This window comes from Berghia stephanieae, chromosome 3 (genome assembly GCF_034508935.2).
Source record: "Berghia stephanieae isolate SIO BIC M18660-M18661 chromosome 3, UCSD_Bste_1.3, whole genome shotgun sequence".
Taxonomy (NCBI): domain Eukaryota; kingdom Metazoa; phylum Mollusca; class Gastropoda; order Nudibranchia; family Aeolidiidae; genus Berghia; species Berghia stephanieae.
The window spans coordinates 98,161,745-98,184,662 of record NC_088362.1 but is presented as its reverse complement, the minus strand read 5'-3'; the positions used below and the strand labels follow the sequence as shown (position 1 = coordinate 98,184,662).

General features: G+C 35.8%; 1 protein-coding gene across 1 annotated transcript in view; it reads right to left on the bottom strand.

Annotated features, from left to right (window-relative positions):
• Positions 1-22,918, bottom strand: part of LOC144968946 (uncharacterized) — a 152,228-nt gene that overhangs the window by 38,641 nt on the left and 90,669 nt on the right. Inside the window, exons 3-4 of the mRNA XM_078907835.1 lie at positions 22,208-22,395; positions 21,097-21,230 (exon numbers count right to left, since the gene is read on the bottom strand). Coding sequence (XP_078763961.1) covers positions 21,097-21,230; positions 22,208-22,395 — 322 coding nt within the window. The remainder of the gene's footprint in view (positions 1-21,096; positions 21,231-22,207; positions 22,396-22,918) is intronic.

The window sequence follows — 22,918 nt, the reverse complement described above, 5'->3', positions numbered from 1 at the left end:
GCTTAGCATTGTATCCAAATAATAGGAACATCTCTTTTCGACATGGCCTTCTTGGCAAAGCACTATGGTGTCATCAACCGACAGAACTCAGGTATGAATGAGCACCTACCTGGTTAAAGGATGAGATATTATGAGAGTGCTAGGCTTAATAGGCAAATTACTTTATGAAATAGAACTTTATTTACCTCATTTGGCAAGTAAATGAAGCTTTGTGACAGCATTGAGCATAGAGAATCGGTCAACTACCACGAGATGTGGTATGGTCTTTATTACAAATTTGATAAATAAATTAGCGTTTGCTTTGTCGTTTGTTTGTTTATTATTTTGAAGTTTGTTTTTTTTTTTTTTTTGTTGTTGTTGTTTTTTTTTTTTTTTTTTTTGTTTTTTTTTTGGGGGGGGGGGGTTGTTTGTTTGATTTCCTTTTTGTTAGTTTTTTTTTATATTAATTAAATTTGTCTTGCCAGTGTTATAACCAATGCTGTTATTCTTTGTTGTTGATTATTGTTGTTATTATTGTTTTGTTTTGTTTTGGTTTGGTTTTTGTTTTGTTTTGTGGGGGTTTTCTTTTGTTTTTGTTTTTGTTGTTTTAGGGGTTTGTGTGTGTGTGTATGTGTGTGTGTGTGTTTGTGTGTGTGTTGTTCTTGTTTTGTTTTGGGGGGTTTTTTTTGGTACTTTTTGTGTTAGTTATAGTATTCAATTTAAGTCGACCCATTTTTAAATAAAGAATTGAACGTGTTTATTGTTTTCTTGAGTGTAAGGATGTTGCTATTGTTTTCTGTATGGAAAATATTTGACTACGACGACGAAAGCCATAAATGAATTATTAGCCCCCTACGACGATGATTCAAATTAGTCGGTGAACATGACTACTGCGCCCTGTAGAAAAACAAATTATCTGAAAATTTGGCCAGAAAATTAGTCCTTCAACTATCGATCGATTTAAATGACCCTCATCGGCAAAAACTCTCAAACCTGGGACTTCGCGAACTCTCAGAGTTTGAGAGTTTTTGCAAAGATGAGGGTTATTTAAATCGATCGATATTTGAAGGACGAGTTTTCTGGCCAAATTTTTTAATTTGGTTTTTTGAGAGTACGGCAATAGTATAATATTCACTATTATTCACTACTGGAGATTGTAATGAATTATAATATCTCTCTCTCCGTCAAAACTGAACATCGTACAGTGGAACCCTTATATAACGACATCGCTTTACCGGATCGGTTATAAGAATAGCAAAGTTCTGGACCTGACGTTGTTGTATTTTGAGCAGGCACTTCACACACAGCTTCCCATGCGACTCAAGTGTGAATGGGTATCTGAATGTCGGCAGCAGTGCAGATGGTGTAAGAGTGCTATCATAAGACGGACGCTCAACAGGTGGAGGTTATTGTATGAAAATGAAATTTGGTTCCGTTTTAATAGGATTCAATAGTCTGATTTCACGTCCGCCCAGCAACGAGCAGCTTGGTTCTAAACAAAGAAAATCGGTACTTTTTATTCTTTATGCTGGCTAGAACTTTTCACATGACATGTGATCAGAATGAATAAAAGTCTTAACATGATCAGATTTATAATGTTTTTTCTCCTCTGGATACACTTTTTTGGCTCGTCGGAGAAGTATTGTATAAGGGCGTCCGCCATTGTTTGATTGTTAAGAGCCAGTTACTAATGCATCATGTGTCATTACGAGGGAAGTGACGTCACGACTGTTGAAACCTTTGCTGGGAAATAAATGAAGCGATGTGACGCGCAATAAGGATAGCTAATCCATGAAAAAGCTCTGTATAAATATTCATATTTATTTAGCCATTTATATTTGAATACGATGGATTCCATAATTTTTTAAATTAGAAGTCTGTGTCGTTACAAAAATTTCAGATAGAATTTTTTTAATTTACATTATGTCTTTCTTGGTCCAAATGTTTATTCTACCTCTTCCCATAAATACGAGAACGTGTATTTTGTAAGACATCAAGTTTTTAGTGAGGCTATAATATTATGGTCTAGTGGTATGACACTCTCATTCGGACCTGAAAGTTCAGGGTTCGAGTTCTGCTCAGAACGGCGCATAGTTGAGTCCTTGGAAAAGGTTCTTTTCTCCCATTCTCTCACCGTACTCACCTGTAAAATGGGTACCTAACCGTTAACAGATGCCATGTCTTGTCATACAGGTTAAGAGTTGCTGTTGGCTATAAAGTTGAAAGTTACACACTGGGTTATGTGTTGGTACGTCATATCCGGCTGGCGCATGTTGTGAGTATTTTACCTACACGCATAGCATCAATAGATAGACAATATAACTGTTTTTTCTTTAATTCTTAGGTATCGATGCCATGTGTTTAGGTAAAATACAACATCCGCAAACCAGATTAAACATACCAACCGGTGTATCATTTTACGTTTATAGTCTGATTGATATAATTTAGTGAGAGCTAACGGATTTTCTATAAAAAAAAATGTTCACATAAGTTTCAGGGTTTTCTTTTTAATGTCGATTGAGCTCAAAAATCTCACAGATTGAGGGAGATCATTCCACTTCGTTCCTTCGATTGAATGACGAGTTTTGTTTACAAAAGAAATGAGAATATATAATATCAATGATGATTTCATCAATAATTTGTAACGTTGTACTCGCTGACATGTGTTTAGAAATTAATGAGCAATCAGTTTGGTCTTTGAATTGATTTACGATAGCTTTTATGCCAAAACATTTGTGGTTTTATCGGCGTTGGGGTCTCGACAGTCTAGAACTTCGTAAAATAATCGATCCATAAGTTAACTCTCTCCTTACTAGGGGAGTGGTGAAAGTGAAGGATTGTAACGTAAATATTACGAATGTTGTTTTTTAAAAATTCCCTTTATTCATCCCCAAGGGGAAATTTGTCTTTAGGGTCTATTCCAAGGGAAGACTGGAATAGCCCAGGCGTCAAAGTGATCTAGGGCGAGGTGACTTGCTCAAGGCCACACAACGAGGCGGGTAGTCGAACTCGGTACCTTTTGGGTACGAAGCAAAGACCGTACCGCTGAGCCACGCTGCCCCCTTTGATGTGATGATGATGATGATGATGATGATGATGATGATGATGATGATGATGATGATGATGATGTTGTTGTTGTTGTTGTTGTTGTTGTTGTTGATGCCATTTTTTCGATGACTACGATGTTACTAGTGTGCATCTGTGTGAGTGTGTCTATGTCAATATTGTATTGTTTTATAAATGTATAACCAAATGACAAATTTCCACTTTTTTTAGGACAATAAAGGTTTATTATTATTATTATTATTATTATTATTATTATTATTATTATTATTATTATTATTATTATTATTAATATTATTATTATTATTATCATTATTATCAGAATTGGACCCGAAACTTCATACTCTTCCAACACAAAAGTATATTGTTCAAGCAGAATAGTAACGATTATATTCTATATTTTGTTCAGAAAAATTAGCTTTGCAACACAGTGTCGAGTTTTTATAGCTATCATTATAACAAAATGAAATACAGAATAAGAAAAGAAAATATTGGCTACATCGTGACAAATGTGACGATTTTCCTATAGATAGAATGCGCTTTGCCAAGGAGTTCACAACATTGCCATCCAGAAGTATAACGGACCAACACACAAACTCTGTGTAACCATGAACTTTTATAGTCTGGTTAATACAGTCTATTGAGAACAACTCAGAAACGCGGATGGCAAAAACAATAACAAAGGCCTGAATGACGTCATCTTCGAACTATCTATTAGTGGTAAGGTGGGGGGGGGGGAGGTTACTGAAGCAATCCTTCAGAGCCATTTGTTCCAGAGAGCCGCGGAGTTTCTCCCGTTTCCAGCTTCTATATAGCGCTATATCCACTAGTCGTGCTCAAAACACTTTACAAGGGATCCCTGTACAACAGCTACATAATTTAACATTTAGGACAAGACATAAGGCGATATTAAGGCGATATTATAATTTTTTTCGGACAGAGACAACGCCGTTAACGGCCAGGTACTCATTTTACACGATGGCAAGCAATTGTTACTGTCCGACTAAAGCGTCATAAACCGAGATTAGTTCCGGCTCAAACGGCTTTATGGCTATGAAGGACTGGAACAACTAATATACACTTCTTGGCATTTATTTGGCTCTTTTTCTAAACAAGAAACTACCGAAACCCGGAGTATATAATGTAATTATTGTTGTCATGATCAATTAGATTCAGTAGTCCGATGTCACGCTGCCCGGCAACGGCGGCCATCTTGGTTCTAAACAAAGAAAATCATTACTTTTTATTCTTCAAGCTGGCTAGAACTTTTCATATGTCTTGTGACCACAATGTGTAAAAGTTAAAGCATGATCAAATTTATGTTTTTTTTCCCTCTGGATACGCTTTTATGCTCGCCGGAGAAATATTTCATACGGGCGTCCGCCATTGTTCAGATAGCCAGTGTTGCTAAGTTACCATGCGTCATTAGGAAGGAAGTGACGTTACGACTATTCAATCCTATTAGCTAAGACTACGATGAAGTGCGCTCGACCCTTTATATAATCTTATCAATAATTGATATCAACCGGTTAACTACCACACTCGCGACGTCCCAGGTTTGACAATGTTTGCCAAGATGAGGCTCATTTTAATCGATCACTATTCGAAGAACGAGTTTTCTAATTAATTTTTTGAATACGTGTTTTTTCCCAGAGTACGGCAGTTAATTGGTTAACTCACTCAACCCTAACATTGACTATACCCGTAGTATACCCGGGGTTACTTTTATCCCAAGACTATTTATTACATTTTTCTGAGACAAATTATATGCGTCGTTTCAAAGCTAATGTTTTTAATTTTTACATGTTAATGGTAGTTGAATAAAACGGTCTATGCACATTGTCGTTTTAATTTTTTTTTTCAATTTTCATCATCATCATCATTGCCTTTTTCACCCTGGGTCAGGGTATAGGCCACAGACAAACAGTTTCCATCCTTCTCTATCCTGAGCCAACTTTTTTATCTCATTCCAGGTCTTACCACTTGTCACAGTAAAGATTGTTCACAATTATCTTATTAAATTTTATTTTATTAAGAACTGAATTCATCTCACTCCAGTTATATTTCAGTAGGCTTAGATAAACTTTACCTTCTAATATTAGATCGTCTTTCCTTTTATAGCCTTCCCTCGAATTAATTTCTAATTAGTGAATACTTTTCGTTCGACATTCTGTCACGTAGCCACTTATTATAAAAGCTGATAGGTCTAACATTTGACACTCACTTTCTCTCCACAATCTATGCCGGACGGCCAGTCACTCTATTCCTATATATATATTGTAAGATTTTTATCTTTTGGGACTTTGTAGATATTATATCTACACCATTAAGACGCCGGAGCTTTTAACTTTGATTGTATAATCTTCAAGGATCAAACCCAAGCCCGCTGTACTACACTATAACCTCTTACCAATTGCCTGGAAGTGGAATTTTACGAGTCCAATCCTGTTATCAGAGGAATAGATCATCCAAGCCCATCAACTGCCTGGAAACGTAAACTTACGAACCTGAGATATTATCATAAGTTACGTAAAATATTCATATCTCTATTTGTAACTGCCACGATCACTGTTTATCTCTTTTAATTAAATTTCATCATTATTTTTATTTCATTGTAAACAAATCGTTAATTGTTTTTCATTTATAGTAACTAGTAAATTCTGGGGCCTCATTCTACATATATCTTTATGCATAGTCGAGTAGCTCTTTACTCACTTGAGACCATGACATTTTGGAGGGGACACATATAAAGAATTGAATTTATTTAGTTACTTATATCTATTTCATCTAACTTTAAAGTTTAAATTGTAAAACTCTTAATTGCCCCACTTGATCATATTTTAATTGAACTCCCTATTTACAGGATTAATTTTTTTTCTTTTTCATTTCTTCATTTAAATGGAATAGCAATTTATCCATTCATTCTTTCATTCAAATTGAATAGCATTTTATTGATTCATTCCTTCATTCATTTATTCATTTATAAATTATTCATTCATTCATTGTTCATTCATTTATTTATTCATTCATTCATTCATTCATCCATTCATCCATTCATCCGTTTATTCACTCATTTATCCAATCATTCATACATTTATTCCTCCCTTCATTCTTTCATTCATACATTATCCATTCATTCATTCATCTATTCACTCAGTTTTTCATTCATTCATTCATTCCTTGTCCACTTTGTTATTATATCACTCATTTCATTTTGTTGTTTGCCTCATTCATGAATTGTTTTCAATATGTTTACATTCCATAACGATTCATTCACCTGTCATCCAATCACTCAGTGTTGTGAACACATTTTGTAACTATTGTAAATCTTACGATATTTTATTGTTTTGTATTTCAGACATCACTGTTAAACACTCTTCAATGCCTAATTACAATTGTTGAACAACCATTGAACAAGAGAGAGGTCCCAGCCACGAACTGAGTTGGTAAATATATCCTTCATTATTCTCTTTTACATGAGTTGGGCATCACATAGTAACTATAGACATCGTGATTTGTTTTGCATAGTGATTTGTTTTAAATGCATTTTTGGCATATTACTGTTACCGAAAACCACTTATATATTATGTTCTGAAAAGTGAGTCTTTAAAAACTAAATAATAATAAAAGGAGTCTACTAGCCGTCGTGTTATATTTAGTGATAGATAACTTGGGATTATTTTGGCATCCTATTATTGTTATCACACTCTAGTACATTAGCGTCATTGCGAATAATTGTACACAAACTAACGACGAGTCACACACATTGGTGATGAATTTTTCGTAGTAACATAGTTTAGAGTACACGCGATTGACACATTGTTATTGACACAAGTCATAATAACTCCGCATTGTATTGACACATTGCTTTATAAGATATAACGATAAAAGGCATCAAATTCAACATACATAATAAGTTGAAATAAGAGAGAGAGATTTCTAAAAATAGAACAGTTCATTCCAGTAAGTGTAAATAAATAAAACAGTCAGTAACAGTATCCTGTCAATATAATATATATAAAATATCGTAACTAATTTATTACAACATGGAAGCATATAAAAGATACTTAAATCTCGCAAAGGACTTAGAAATACCCCAGGAAAGAATATTTTCATGGTGCGAAGAGAAAGTAAAAGAAGAAAAAGAACATGAAGAAAGAATTCGTAGAGAAGAAAATGAAGAAAGAATTCGTAGAGAAGAAAAAGAACACGAAGAAAGAATACGTAGAGAAGAACGAGAAGAAAGAGTCCAAGAAAGGGAACTAAAAAGACAAATAGCTTTAGCAGAAGAAGAAACCAAAAGGACCCAAATGATGCTGGAAATTGAAAAAACAAAAACCGGTCATGAAAGAAAACATAATAATAGTGATGAATTTTTCGTGAAACTTCCACGCATGCCAACATACGATGAACGCTCAGACTGTCTAGAATCCTTCTTACACCGATTCGAAGTTCAGGCTAAAGGTTATCGTTGGCCAGAAAGCAAATGGGCCACAGCCTTGATTAACTGCTTATCTGGAGAACCGCTAAAAGTTTTCTATACCTTAACAACTGAAGATGCAGATGACTATGGTAAAATTAAAGACGCTCTACTAAAAAGATTTAGATTAACGGAAGATGGTTACCAGGAAAGGTTTCACACTGCAAAACCGGAAAGTGGAGAAGACTTTAATACATTCGTGAACCGAATTACTCAATTTCTAAATCGGTGGCTTGAGTTGGCAAACGTAAAACAAGACGACTTTGCAGGCCTTTACTATCTCACGCTGAAGAATCGAATCTATCAAGCTTGCAACCCAGATTTAGTCGCATTCTTTAAAGAGAGAAAGCCAGAAAACTTGGACAAATTAAAAATCTACGCAGAAAACTTTAACAGCGCACATCCATTGACACCCCTTAGCAGAACATTGAAGGAACCATACTACGCTGCCGCTGCTCAGAGTCCAGGTACACCTAAAGTTCAGTACTCAAATAGAACGAGCCGATCAATCACTCGGAACACGCAAGTGAAACAAGATGATCATAGTACCAAACCATGGAACAAACAGTTCAATAGAGACCATAGCCGACCCTATCAAAACAAAACAAGAAATAGCACTGACAATAATACTGAGTATAAGAAAACCAACAAACCTATAATTAAATGTCAATATTGTGGAATGAAAGGCCACACAGCAGACAAATGTTACAAAATCGTGGGATATCCAAAAGAAACTGCAAATGCATCACTCCAAACAAGTGTAAATAATCAGACACGAGTAATGTCAGGAGAAAATATAAATGTGTATTGCGTGAAAGGTATGTCACTTTTAACACAAACTCACAAATCAGGATCGCTATTTTTTGTGAAGGCAAAGCTAATGGAACTGATTGCAAAATATTGAGAGACACAGGATGCAGTACAGTAGGAATAAAAGCATCTTTGATCAATGACGAAGACAAAACTGGAAAAACGGTACAATGCATCACATTCAGTGGCACAGTCGAAGCCTTTGAAACAGCTAATGTGTACATAGAAACCCCATACTATACAGGAATAGTGGAATGCTGTATACTTCCCAACCCCGTCGCTGATGTTATTGTTGGCAATATAAAAGGTCTTAAAGACAACCCAACAGATGTAAAAGAATGGTCATTAACCCAAGAAACAGCTTGTCTAGCAGAAACAAGAAAGATGACTAAGACAACAGAGAAGCCAATGACTATTTCTCTAGAACCACAACAATTTGACAGGAACAGGTTCATTGAAGAACAGAAAAAGGACCCGACTTTAACTTCATATTTCAATATCGCAAACAAAGGGACGAAATCAAAAGTTGAATACATCATTGAAAAAGATATTCTGTTCAGGTTACATAGGAAAAGAAACAAAATAGCTAAACAACTGGTCACGCCGAGTATTTACAGAAACAAAATCCTTGGAATAGCGCACGATTCAATAACTTCTGGACATCTTGGGAGCTCTTCCACATTGAAGAGAATATCCGAGAATTTCACATGGCCTGGAATTACTAAAGACGTCCGAGAATATGTGAAATCTTGTGACACATGCCAAAAAAGAGTCGCAAAAGGCAGAATACCGAGATTGCCATTAGAGACAACCCCAGTTATTGAAAAAGTTTTTCAAAAAGTTGCAATTGACATTATAGGCCCTTTAACAAAATCAGATAGAAACCATACACACATACTAACACTAGTCGATTACGCAACCAGGTGGCCAGAAGCGATAGCATTGAAATCAACTACATCGGATCACATAGCTGAAGCATTGATGACAATTTTTACTAGAATAGGCATACCAAATGAGATACTGTCGGACAATGGACCCCAATTTACATCACATATGATGCATGAAACCATGAAACTCATGGGAATCCAACACTCATTCACAACTCCCTACCACCCCCAAGCAAATGGTCTTTGTGAAAGATTTAATGGCACTCTAAAGAATATGTTAAGAAAAGTGTCAGCAGAAAAACCAGATGATTGGGACAGATACTTACCAGCAATCCTATTTGCATATAGAGAAATACCCCAAGAATCTACAGGCTACTCCCCATTTGAGTTGATGTATGGACGATCACCTCGCGGCCCGATCAATATAGTAGCCGACATTTGTAAAGGGAATGAGGAGGACAATAACGAAATTATGTTTGCTTACGAATATGTAAGAAACCTGAAAGACAGAATAGAGGACACGTGTAAGCTAGCACAGGAATCCGTCACAAAAAAAGCAGAGAAATACAAGGAATACTCTGATCGCAAAAGCAAATCAAGAAAATTTGAGATTGGTGACAAAGTACTAATACTCTTACCCGATGACTCGAGTAAACTTTTAGCTACATGGAAAGGACCATTCAAAATAACAGCAGTAAAATCTAATGTTAATTACGAGATTAAAATTAACAACACAACAAAGACATTCCATGCAAATATGCTAAAAAAGTATTTTGATAGAGACACAGTGTCGCAACCTATGTTTACTAATATCGAAGCTTCAAATGCAGGATTAATCATACCGTTGGTCATGGGACACAGACACCCGAGACAGAAAAACAAACAAAAATCGCACAATTGCAACCACCTAAGACAAAAAAAGAAGTACGCAAAGTACTTGGGCTCCTAAATTTTACAGGAAATACATTTACAACTTCGCGCACATCGCGACACCGCTAACAAATCTGACAAAGAATGGGTCACCGAACAAAATTGTTTGGACAGAAGTGTGTCAGAATAGCTTTAACCAATTAAAGGCATTACTCTGTTCAGAACCAATTCTTAAATTACCCGACATATCAAAAGAATTTGTTGTAAGAACTGACGCGTCTGATAAGGGCATCGCAGGTGTACTATTACAGGAACATGAGGGAACTCTAATGCCTTGCTTATATGCAAGCAGAAAATTATTGGACAGAGAATCACGATACTCTGTAATAGAGCGTGAAGGACTGGCCATCGTCTTTGCTTCAAAGACATTCAGCAGATATCTACTGCTAAAAGAGTTTGTGGTCGAAACGGACCATAAACCACTCACGTACATAAGAAATAACAAAATGAATAATAGTAGAGTATTAAGGTGGAGTCTATTTTTGCAAAATTACACTTTCAGTATCTCTCACATACCAGGCTGTGAAAATATTCACGCCGACCTACTTTCTCGATTAGTATAAACACGTGAGAAGGGTATAAGTTAACCTCTCATGCATACTGTTAGTTACCTCGAAAATTATGCCAAATCAGAACGCACAATTTCGATAATTTTATTTGTAAACATGATGACCCAACTTAATGTAACATTGAGTATTGTTTGGATATATATACCATACCCATTCATGATTTGGGAAATCTTCTCTTTATCTATTATTGTTATGAATTTTCACTCATTTATGATTAATAATTGAAATGTCAATATTCCATTTACATTTTCATTCATTTCATTCAGTAAATTACCTTCATATCATCGACTTAAATCATGCTTCATTGCCATCACTATTGTTCATCACAATGATTTGTAATCACAATCTTTCATTGTTATTGTCACCCATTCATATACCTACGTTAATATAAACATTTCCATGTCTAGTTAATAAATAATTTAATTGTAGCACAAATCATAACAATGGATTAATGCTAGAGTATCATGATAGTAAATTTACTTCCGTTTGTAAAATCTATCTTTCCCATAATGGTTAAAGAGTATATTTTAAACGTGGGTGGGGGGTGTCACAGTAAAGATTGTTCACAATTATCTTATTAAATTTTATTTTATTAAGAACTGAATTCATCTCACTCCAGTTATATTTCAGTAGGCTTAGATAAACTTTACCTTCTAATATTAGATCGTCTTTCCTTTTATAGCCTTCCCTCGAATTAATTTCTAATTAGTGAATACTTTTCGTTCGACATTCTGTCACGTAGCCACTTATTATAAAAGCTGATAGGTCTAACATTTGACACTCACTTTCTCTCCACAATCTATGCCGGACGGCCATTCACTCTATTCCTATATATATATTGTAAGATTTTTATCTTTTGGGACTTTGTAGATATTATATCTACACCATTAAGACGCCGGAGCTTTTAACTTTGATTGTATAATCTTCAAGGATCAAACCCAAGCCCGCTGTACTACACTATAACCTCTTACCAATTGCCTGGAAGTGGAATTTTACGAGTCCAATCCTGTTATCAGAGGAATAGATCATCCAAGCCCATCAACTGCCTGGAAACGTAAACTTACGAACCTGAGATATTATCATAAGTTACGTAAAATATTCATATCTCTATTTGTAACTGCCACGATCACTGTTTATCTCTTTTAATTAAATTTCATCATTATTTTTATTTCATTGTAAACAAATCGTTAATTGTTTTTCATTTATAGTAACTAGTAAATTCTGGGGCCTCATTCTACATATATCTTTATGCATAGTCGAGTAGCTCTTTACTCACTTGAGACCATGACACCACTTCTCTGTATATCAGCTTCTTTAATTCTTCTCCATGTTCCTCGTGGCCTTCCCCTTGATCTTCTGCCCTGAGGGTTCCCGAAGCTGCTTGTTTGGCGAAGACGTCATCGGGTCAGCAGAGTCCTTTCGGCTTTGTCTGTTGTCCTTCATAAATTCTGTAATTCCAGAAACTCTTCGGTCGCCCAATTAAAAATTAGCAAAAAAATCTCTAGCATTGAGTGAGTTAAAAGAACATGAATTGCTTAAGAGTGAAATCCAAAACGTTTGACCCCACTCACTGTTTAAGAAATTGTAAAGTGCGTGACCTTTGACTCTTGATTATCTATAGGTTGTTAATATCTAATAAGCCGTAACAATTAACGTAGCATTTCAATGTTTTAAAAGCCTATTAGCTCTTAACTCTCTCCTTACCGATCATTTTCAGTATTTTCCCAAAAGTGGCAGGCTTACCCAACAGAAAAATTGCTTTTTAAACTCAAACAATCTCTCTACAAAACAACTTTATGTTCTTATTGATTAAAACAAAGATCATTGTGAAGTACACAATAAACCTGAATAAGAAACAATGTAAATCTTGTAACAATTGTGACGAATTTGCTGTAGGTGGTAAGGAGAGGAAAGAGAACTATCTTTCTGTGTGTATTGTCTTATACATTATAGTGGAGCGTATTACATCAATTGTCTACTGATATAGGTAATATAAATATGATATCAATTAAAAGATATGCACAATTCTTTAGCGTTTGTCAATTATTGCATAATGTTCCATGCGTTCCGTACCCCACCACCCACTCCCACGCACCTTTCGATACAGGCGTTTTTTGTTTTTTTAAAAAGTATATTTAACATTATAACGTGATGTAAACAAAGTTTCATCATTATAGATATGTAACGACATAACATTTCAATGAATTATCCATTATGGCGTCCCCTTTGAACTCGTCTCCTGGAATTTTTCCATGCATATTAAAATAAGCTTTAATTCGACGTCGGCCAAAAATGAACGAATGAATTAACCCTCTCCTTACCACCTATAGGAAAATCGTCACATTCGTTACGATGCAACTGAAAATTTTCTCTTTCTGATTTCTCCTGTACATCACAAAATGTAAAGAAATGTTTTGATTACAGCTATAAGTACTAAACACTGTGTTGTAGACATCATTTTGATGAACAACATTCTGTATAGAAATGCACTTTTTTCTTTTTTGTTTGATTAGGGAAAGTCTATTTTTGTGTTGGGTGGGTGTGAATTTTGGGGAAAATTCTAAAAATGGCTGGTAAGGAGAGAGTAAGAAGCCAACTGTGTTGCACCGGCACGACCGTATTCTGACAAAACGTCTTGTTTAGATTTGGCCAGATAACGTTTACTTCATAATTTGTACAAAACAATCGATTATAATGACCATAGACGTGTCTAAACGATCGAAGATTTAAGAATGTTCTAGCAAGTTAAACACGTGTTAATGATAAAAGGGGGATAATGTTTAAATAACTATTTCTTTTTTGTCTTTATTTTTGTTTGTTTTTGTTGTTGTTGTTGTTGATGATGATGATGATGATGTTGTTTTATTTTGTTTTGAGTTGTTTGTTTTATTTGTTGGTTTTGTTGGGTTTTTTGGTGTGCTTTATTTTATTTTAATTATTTGGGGGAAGGGGGGGGGTGGTTGAGTTTATCTGATTTTCTTTGTGTTTTGTTTTGTTTTTGCTTTCTGTTTTTGTCTTTTGTTGGCTTATTTGTTTTTTTTTTTTATTGTTCGTTTTTTTCTTTTATTTGTTTGTTTGTTTGTTTGTTTGTTTGTTTTTGATTTTGTTTTTTTTTTTTGTTTTTCAAACAAAATTATAATTTCTAAAATAATCTAAAATATCAGTTTGAGCCACAATGAAAATGGCCACAAAGTTTAGTTCGGTTTCAACAGGGTACACGGACAGTAGAAAAGCTTGCTTTCATTTAGATAGTCTATTGTCACGTACGCACTTTCAGCCAGATCCCAGCAATCCAAAGACTGTTGGGACGATAAAGACTCTACAGAAAATTTCGACTCAACACGGATAGAAATCAATCACTTTAATTGTGAGTCGGGTAGCCTACCAATCAAATTTAGGGATGACCAAAATAATATATATTATAATTCACACAATTTGTAGTTTTACTCACGCACAGTTTTTCTATCTAAGTACATGTTTAAAACACTACTTTTAGCAGTAATAGTCAATAGTCAATTGTATCATTTTTCAAATCCCTTAAGGCCATCCATACCTTAGGTGACAGACACTGGATTCATTAATCATTTAATCTGTCTGTCTGCGTTCAAGGGGGGGGGGGGGGGGGAGGGGATAACTTTACAAAAAAATTATGGACATTTTGATAATATGATAATATCCCAAAGTCTAGAAACCAACTTTCCCACGATTGTGTCCAGCCAATCGAAAAAATGGCATTATGACAATGTCATCACTCACGTGACGTGGAGAAAACATTCATCTCTCATCACGCAACGCAGCAGACAAAACACTTTGTTATCATTTTGGCCGGAAAATCTTTACATTAAGTAACGATCGTTTATGATAATCTCCAAAATGTCAACAACAAAAAAGTATTGAAACTACAAAGAGATTTATATAAGTCAGACTCCGGTAAATGCCTTTTATTTGACACGTTAGAGGTCATTTAATTCATCGAAACTTTAAATATTTTCCTTGCAAAAATGGAAAAGCAGAACTGTTTGGATAATTAAGACATTCGGATTATTAGAGATATGACTCCAAAATAATAACACTATTTACATTATCTTATATATTTTGTTTTGGTTGGGTTATTTTTCAATTATTAATTTTCGTTGCCCCCAGAGGTGAAAAGTTCCTTGGACAGTCGCATAAATTTCGTACATGAGCGAACAGCGGTGAATTGAGACTACAGAAATGGTTTCAAGTGTTAAATTTGTCTGACTAGGGTCTGAAGTTTGGCGACATTTTCATCATCGTGTTATACGATTGACCGTTTTGTTTGGGTTTTTTATATCTTTTTCTTCAGAAACTTAATCCCACTTGAGACACTCTTGGGTAATACAAGAGCTTGTTTGATTCTGGGCGCGCTGATCGTGTTCTGCATTTTTATTTGAGGATTTTGGGTTCCATTACGATGAAAACTCTGAAATCTGCACAAACACACACACACACACACACACAAATACACGCAAACACACATACACATACAACATAAACACACACATACAAATGCCCATATCCATTTCATCACATTATGTCAAATGAATTGAATAAAAGTAAGGGTCTTTTCTGCAGATTATAGAAATCATGTTAAATCTTCCATTCTTGGTTGGCTATTTCTTTTATTATTTCGCATAACCCCTATCCCTATACAAACACACATATCTGCATAATGGGAAAAGAGAAATTAACTTGCATCAATATTAGTTTTAAGTGACTAGGTCCCTTGCCTTAGTGTCAGAATATTGCGGGTTTGAATCTCAATGGTAGTAGTAATAGTGTATGGCTACACCGAATTCATTTCATCAACCCAGCTTCGAAAGTCTTCCTCCGCCCTAAAAACTGTTTCATAGCCAACTTCAAGTTTAGTGACTGGACAATGGAGGACGATGCTTGTGATCGCTGGTCTCTGGAACTGCCTGACATTTCCTGCAGGCATCACTGTTCCCAAGTTTCCATCTGCACATATTTGATGCAGTTCTGCCATGTCCTGTTAAGAGGCGATTTGGGGAAACCCAGTATTTCCTGGCGTTGTGGAATGTAGGCATTTTTTAGTGGGATCTCAATGGTGAAACTAGGCTTGTATTTGTTTACTTATTAGTTTGTTTTGAATGTTGTGTTTCACTTCATCGTATGCCACTTGGAATTCTTTCCTTTTTTCGATTTTGATATTTCTGATTTTCATTAAAAGTATAGTACGTGCGTGCCCTTTTCCCTTGTGGTTGTTTGCCCCATCCTGGTTGACCCGTTCCATCTCCAGCAGAAAATGTAATGCTTTAAAAATTGTAAGAATGTAAGTTTAGATAGTTTCCTTCTATCTTAGCTAGCTTAATTCGTTTGCCATCAACCCTTTTAATGTGTTTTTGTGGGTGATATATGATATATGTTTGTATGTGAAAGGAAATAGTTATTTATAACAGATATAACTTCGAGATGCCAAATTTGTTGTTGTTGAATGCTTTCTTGTGGGTTTTTTGTGGGTATTTTTTTTCTTTTGATATTTGTATTTGTTGGGGTTGTTGTCTTTTTTGTTTGTTTGTTTGTTTGTTTGTTTTTTGTTTTGTGTTTGTTTTTGTGTTTTGTTTTTACATTGTTTTTTTTAAATTTGTACCTTGCCCTTTGGCGGGTTTTGTGCTTCTTAATTCGTTTGCTTAGTTTGTCGGTTTACTTTTCTTTCTTTGTTTTGGTGGAAATTTAACAGCGCATGAGTCTCTTTGTTCTGTTGTGAAAAGAAATAGATGAAATTAGGTTGGGCATGTTTCGGGAGGGAGGGAGAGAGAGAGAGAGAGAGAGAGAGAGAGAGAGAGAGAGAGAGAGAGAGAGAGAGGGGGGGGTTAAAAGGATGACCCTGCTGTTGTATTAGGGCGGACTCCAGAAAACAGAGAGGGTGAGGAAAGTCGAAAACAAAATACCACAGAATGGTTGAGAACGAAAAGACAAAAGCTGGATGGAGAGCAACAGAAAAAGTCAACAGTAAACTGACAAAATGCGTTTTCTATATTTGGGCCAGAAGACTTTCACTTTCCAGATATATCGATCAACTAAAATGACTCAAACTTGACAAAAATCAAATTATCAAATATGCACGTAACCCCAAGCTCCAAAGAAGTCTCATGTATAAGAAAAGTCGACTATTTTAATTGGGGTTATCTCAGCCTATAACGATTTATGAAGCAATTTAAAAAATACACCCTTTGTCAGTGTACGGAACATGACTTTCCAATTTTAAAACAGAGGGTTTCTAACGTTGGCAAAAAAAAAATGATGAGCTGCCTTGGCGGTGCTGGGTGTCAAATGTGTCTGGCACTGGGTGTGAAGTATGGTGGTTTTTATTGTCGTGTTGTTATCTTATAATATATGGTTTTCTACATCAGAGTCAAGGGTGGATGTTCGAATAGCGTCTCTTGAGGTGTCCATTTATTGATAGCTTTCGTCACGCAAGTTGCTTCTCGTGCTCGTCACATTATACATGTAGGTACTACCTTACTCGGGGAAAAAGTAACCAAAATAAAAACAACTCGTTTCTGTAAGTTTGGCCAGAAAACTCGTCCTCCAAATATCGATCGATCAAAATGGCGCTGATCTTGCCAACACCTTTCAAACCTGGGACCATTTTGAATTCCCAGGTTGTAGAGTTTTTAGGCAAGAAGGGAGCCATTTTAATCGAACAATATTTGAAAGACGAGTTTTCTGGCCAAACTTTTAAAATGTTTTATTTTTTCCAGAGTAAAAGTGGCCGGATCTTTGTTTTTATATCAGGTGGTCACAAAAAAGTGCGCACTTTTTGTCGGCTTTATCTCTAAGACTCTCTATCAGATTTCTTTCATATTCAAAATGCAATTAAAACAAATTCTTATACGTAGATTGTCAAAATTTGATGAATAGGAATTGAGAAACAAAAAAGATACAGTGATTTTTCAAAACCGTGTTCAGAAATACAATATCAGAGAGAAATGACGCAACATTACAGAGAGTAAAATGGCGACGATCTTAACATTTAATTTGTTTCCATTTTTAGAAAAGTTTAATTATGTCACCATAGACATTATTTTCATCCTACATCTCCTCATCATGTAAGAAAACGTCTTTATAGTACACTCACGTGCTTATTTTGGTCCAACGATTACAAAGTTGGCACTCTAAGTGATCAATAGCACAGAAATGGATAAACAAACTTTGATATCAATAACTGGTAACAGGGTTTGTGTTATAAAATGCCTAATAATAGACGTCTCGTTACGTCTTACATGTTAAGTATTGCTTTTGGCTAGGAGCACTATGTAAAACGCTTTGAGCACGTTTACTGGATATTGCGCTATATAAAAGCTCAAGTTGGGTTGTTTTTGTTTTGTTTTTTGTTGTTGTGGTTGTTTTGTTGTTTTTTAATAAGGTGTATAAACAAATCCAATTTTGTTGGGGTTTTTTTTTTGCATTATTTCGTCAGTTTCTTTCTGAGGGTTTCTTTAAGAAAGACTATATGTGACTCACCGTCTCTAAACGGTATTATGTCGGGATGACTTGGGGGCAAACAATTGAATTTATTGACAAAAACATGAAACTTGGGGTTTGTTTCGATTTGTTATGTTACAGAATAAAGACAATTTCTCACAATGCAAAAGCTCAAAAATTGGTATTTACTGTCAATTTAATTCTAAAGTCACTTTCGGGGTCCAATTCATTCCGACATAATACCGTTTCGAGACGAAGGGTCACATATTAAATAGTTTATATTGATATCATGTCCACATTTAGATAGCCAATAGTCCTGAATGAGGCTAGAACCATGAATGTATAGATGTTTACAAGAGAGAAGTACAATAATGATGAGTATTGACTGCGTGGATACATTGGTAAGACAATAAATGATTTAGACCAGGTTTTCGATTAAAAGTCATAGTGAGAAACAGTTAAATCTAAAATCAATCTGAAATGGTTTTGTACCGAGACGACTCCAGTTCTATTCTATTGTTCAGAGGGGTTTATGATAGTGACACGTCCGTTAATTATCTTAATCATGAGAGTGTGGTGAGACGAGACTTGGGAGTGGTGAGACAGAGACGAGACTTTGACAAAACTGTCATCGGATATTGTTGTTATTACCAGTTTACTCTGGAAAAACAACAAGAGATGGAGTGATTAGGAAAGTGCCAGAAGACAACAGAGATAAATTCCGGCGTGATGGGTTTGACGCGATTTACTGGTACGACAACTCGCCTGGCCAGGGAGAGTGACTTACGTATGAACTACACGATCTGGAAAGACGCGTATTTAAAATTTTGGCCAGAAAAATCGTCCTTCAAATATCGATCGATTTAAATGACCTTGATCTTACCAACAACTCTCAACCTGGGACCTCGCTTGATCCCAGGTTTGATAGCTTTTTCCAATACGATCGATATTTGAAGGACAAGTTATGATATATCTCATTCGTCTGTAGTGTTTCTTTCATCCTGTTTTGTTGATAAGGGGAAACCTGAAACATCTATTTGATCTTAAATATATTTTTATATTAAATTGAAGCTTACATTCAATTTCACATTGTTATTTATTTTACTTATTTTTACTTTATTTTTTTCACGATTTACATGCTCTTGTAGAATGAAACTTGGCTTTAGACCAGTAGGCCCCTGGTTCGAGTCTCGCTTTAGGCTGCAAAGTTGAATCCTTGGGAAAGACTATGATTGACAGTCCCTCAATGTACTCAAGAGTACAGCAGATTTAGTGTTAAATAACTACTCGGGAAACAAACGGTTAAAGCATTAAATGTTCTCAACCGGACTCTAATCACAGTCATTGATGCTTGACTCTCATAAAAACCAAGACAATGCTTTTTCTGTTGCCAAACATTTTATTGTTTATGAGCGGTGTTTGTTTTTTTTTTTCTTAACAAAATATTATTTGCCATCCCATGCTCTAGTAATCACAAAACGGTCCCTTCATTTGATCAATAATCTCCGGTACACCGACAAAACGCACTTTCGTAATTTTGACCTGAAATCGAATCGTTTACTTCAAACATCACGACTTCCAATCGGTCTCAGGTTGAAGACTTTGTGTAAAGTTTGAAACCATCTTGATCTACCAATAAATGTGCGGCTATGTGTCTTGTGGTATGACACTCGCTTTCGGATCGGAAAGTCCTGGGTTCGATCTCGCTCGGCGCATGCTTGAGTCCTTGGAAAAAGGCTCTTTACTCACACTATCTCACCATACTCAGGTGTAAAATTACCTGGCCGTTAACAATATGGTCTCTGTCAGAAAAAAAAATTTGTAATATCGCCTAACAGGCGTCATATCTCGTTCTACTTGTTACGTGTTGCTGTTGGTCAGGGATCCTTTGTAAAGCGCTTTGAGCACGTTTAGTGGATAATGTGGTTGATAAAAGCTCACTTTAAATATAATTGTCTGGTCAAATCTAGGAAAATGTATTTTGTCAAGGTGAGGCTATAATGAGATGAGAGACAACATCATTGAATCCCGACATTGAAAGAATGTGACAAGGGAGTTAAAAAGAAAAGGGGGAAATAATCGCAGAAATTAAAACCACGCAACTTCATAATTTAACAGATAACTTGACATTTAAGTGAAAGAAAAAGAAATATTTTAATATCAAACAGCCATTGACGTGAGCAATGATGAGTAACTGAAGCCTATGCCTGAATATTAAGGAAGATTAAATCATGATTCATAATAATTTGACATCTAAACTCTTTTAATAAAAAAAAGAAATTAATCTTGTCGGGTAAACTCAAGTGGTCGAGAAATACTTTTACTCGTAGCATGGCTTGGTGCGTTTTGTTGCAATTTTAGTAGTAGTAGTAGTAGTAGTAGTAGTAGTAGTAGTAGTAGTAGTAGTAGTAGTAGTAGTAGTAGTAGTAGTAGTAGTAGTAGTAGTAGTAGTTAGTAGTAGTAGTAGTAGTAGTAGTAGTAGTAGTAGTGTAGTTAGTAGTAGTAGTATAGTAGATTAGAGTTAGTAGTAGTAGTAGTAGTAGTAGTTAGTAGTAGTAGTAGTAGTAGTAGTGTAGTATTATGTAGGTATGTAGTAGTAGTAGTAGTAGTAGTAGTAGTAGTAGTAGTAGTAGTAGTAGTAGTAGTAGTAGTAGTAGTAGTAGTAGTGTGTGTAGTGTGTGTGTGTGATGTGTGGTTATGTGTGAGTATAAGTATTATTAGTAGTAGTATAGTAGTAGTAGTAGTAGTAGTAGTAGTAGTAGTAGTAGTAGTAGTAGTAGTAGTAGTAGTAGTAATAATAGTATGTGTTGTTGTTGTTGTTGTTGTTGTTGTATGATGTTGATGATGTGATGATGATGATGATGATGATGATGATGATGATGATGATGATGATGATGGGGAAACTTACGTTGACAAATGTTTGTCCAGTTTTTCTCTGCCGGAGAAAGATTTAGTTGCACCACATATGGACTCCGCTGTATAAACTGTATACATTGGTATGCTGGTTTCTGTTCAACGTGCTCCACGATGAATTTGTCATGTCTACAAGATTCCGGGTGATTATTGAATTCCCACGTGGGGGGGGGGGGATGAAAGAATTAATTAATTGGTTAATCAAAGGCAAAACAATACCAAAACAAAACAAAACAAAAAATGTTAAAAAAATTAAAAAATAACCAGCAGAGGTCATTCCATGCTGTAATTCTGATTTTTAAAAATTTTTTAGGCAATTGTAGGAGCTACCCGTAAGGTTCACATTATCTGCGCCTGTGTAGGTGCGATTCCCCCTCTTCCTCTTCTTCCTCTCTCTCTCTCTCTCTCTCCTCTCTCTCTCTCTCTCCTCTTTCTCTCTCTCTCTCTCTCTCTCTCTCTTTCTCTCTCTCTTTCTCTCTCTCTCTCTCTCTCTCTCTCTCTCTCTCTCTCTCTCTCTCTCTCTCTCTCTCTCTCTCCCTCGATGCGTAACTGACAATTATAGCAAAACTCTTACTGAGTGTTCGTATCCTTGGCTTCTAGTCCCTTCACACACATTGCCTCAGTCGACTCGCCGTAGGTGAGTCGAGGAGGATGTTGCCATAAAACTATTGCGAAAAGAGTGCCTAACATGCGACAGAGTGGCTCAGTGGTACGGTGTTTGCTTCGTTAAATCGCCCTAGCTCACTTTGCAGCGCTTTACTGCGGCTGACGCCTGGGTTATTACAGTCTTCCCTTGGAATAGACCCTAAAGACAAATTTCCCCTTGGGAATGAAAAAAGGGAATAAATATCTGAAATACAGCTATAGTTTGGACGCGCATTAACAAAATGTAACTTTTGGTACCGTCAAGTTTGTCGGTCCGTATCAGCTCCTCGTTTCTGTCAATAAGGGCATACGATACATCAATAGAAAGAAAAATGTGTCTACTTCATAAATATATATATACAACGCGCTACTTTCTTTTCTCTAATGTGAGATAATAGCAAATACAAACTAGTTTCTTTTGAAAATGACTATAATATATTATTTTATAATTGCATACTCACCCAATTCTCTGGACACATCTTCGTCGTTGAATTAGCACCGTTTCCGTCCATGACGTGTGTCTATGACGTCCTCGAAACGTGGTGTTACTATTCATGAATATCAGGTACTCTCCACCCATGACCTCAATACGTAGCGTGGTCTTCTCGCCATACTGACACGTCCAATGTCCCATTCCCTGGTCTGATGACTGAAATTTCGAGAAAACACAAATTAACTAGATACACAACAACGGGAATTTCGTTTCAATTCTAGAAGTCTGAAACCGTTGTTTTGTTTGATTCTTTGTTTATTGTTGTTGTTTTGTTTGATTCTTTGTTTATTGTTGTTGTTTTGTTTGTTTTGATTTTTGTTTTGTATTTGTTGACATGTTTCCTTTTTTTTCGTGCGGCTACGTGGTCATGTGGTGTGACATTCGCCCTTGGATAGGAATTATCCAGGGTTCGAGTCCCTCTCTGAGCGGCGCATGTTGACTCCTCGGAAGACATAATAAGCTCTTTACTCGACCATGATGTCGCAATAGAGGCGGTAAGCGTTGCAGTTGTCAAGGGACCCCTTGTAAAGCCCTTTCAGCGCAGCACGTCAAGTGGATTTTTGCGCTATATAAATGCTCAAGCTTTTTATACGGGATATAACGCTTATCCACTTGTTTGTTACTTTATTTTGTCCCACAATGATCAGAGGTCAAAAGGTGCCCATAGGAAATGTGGGTT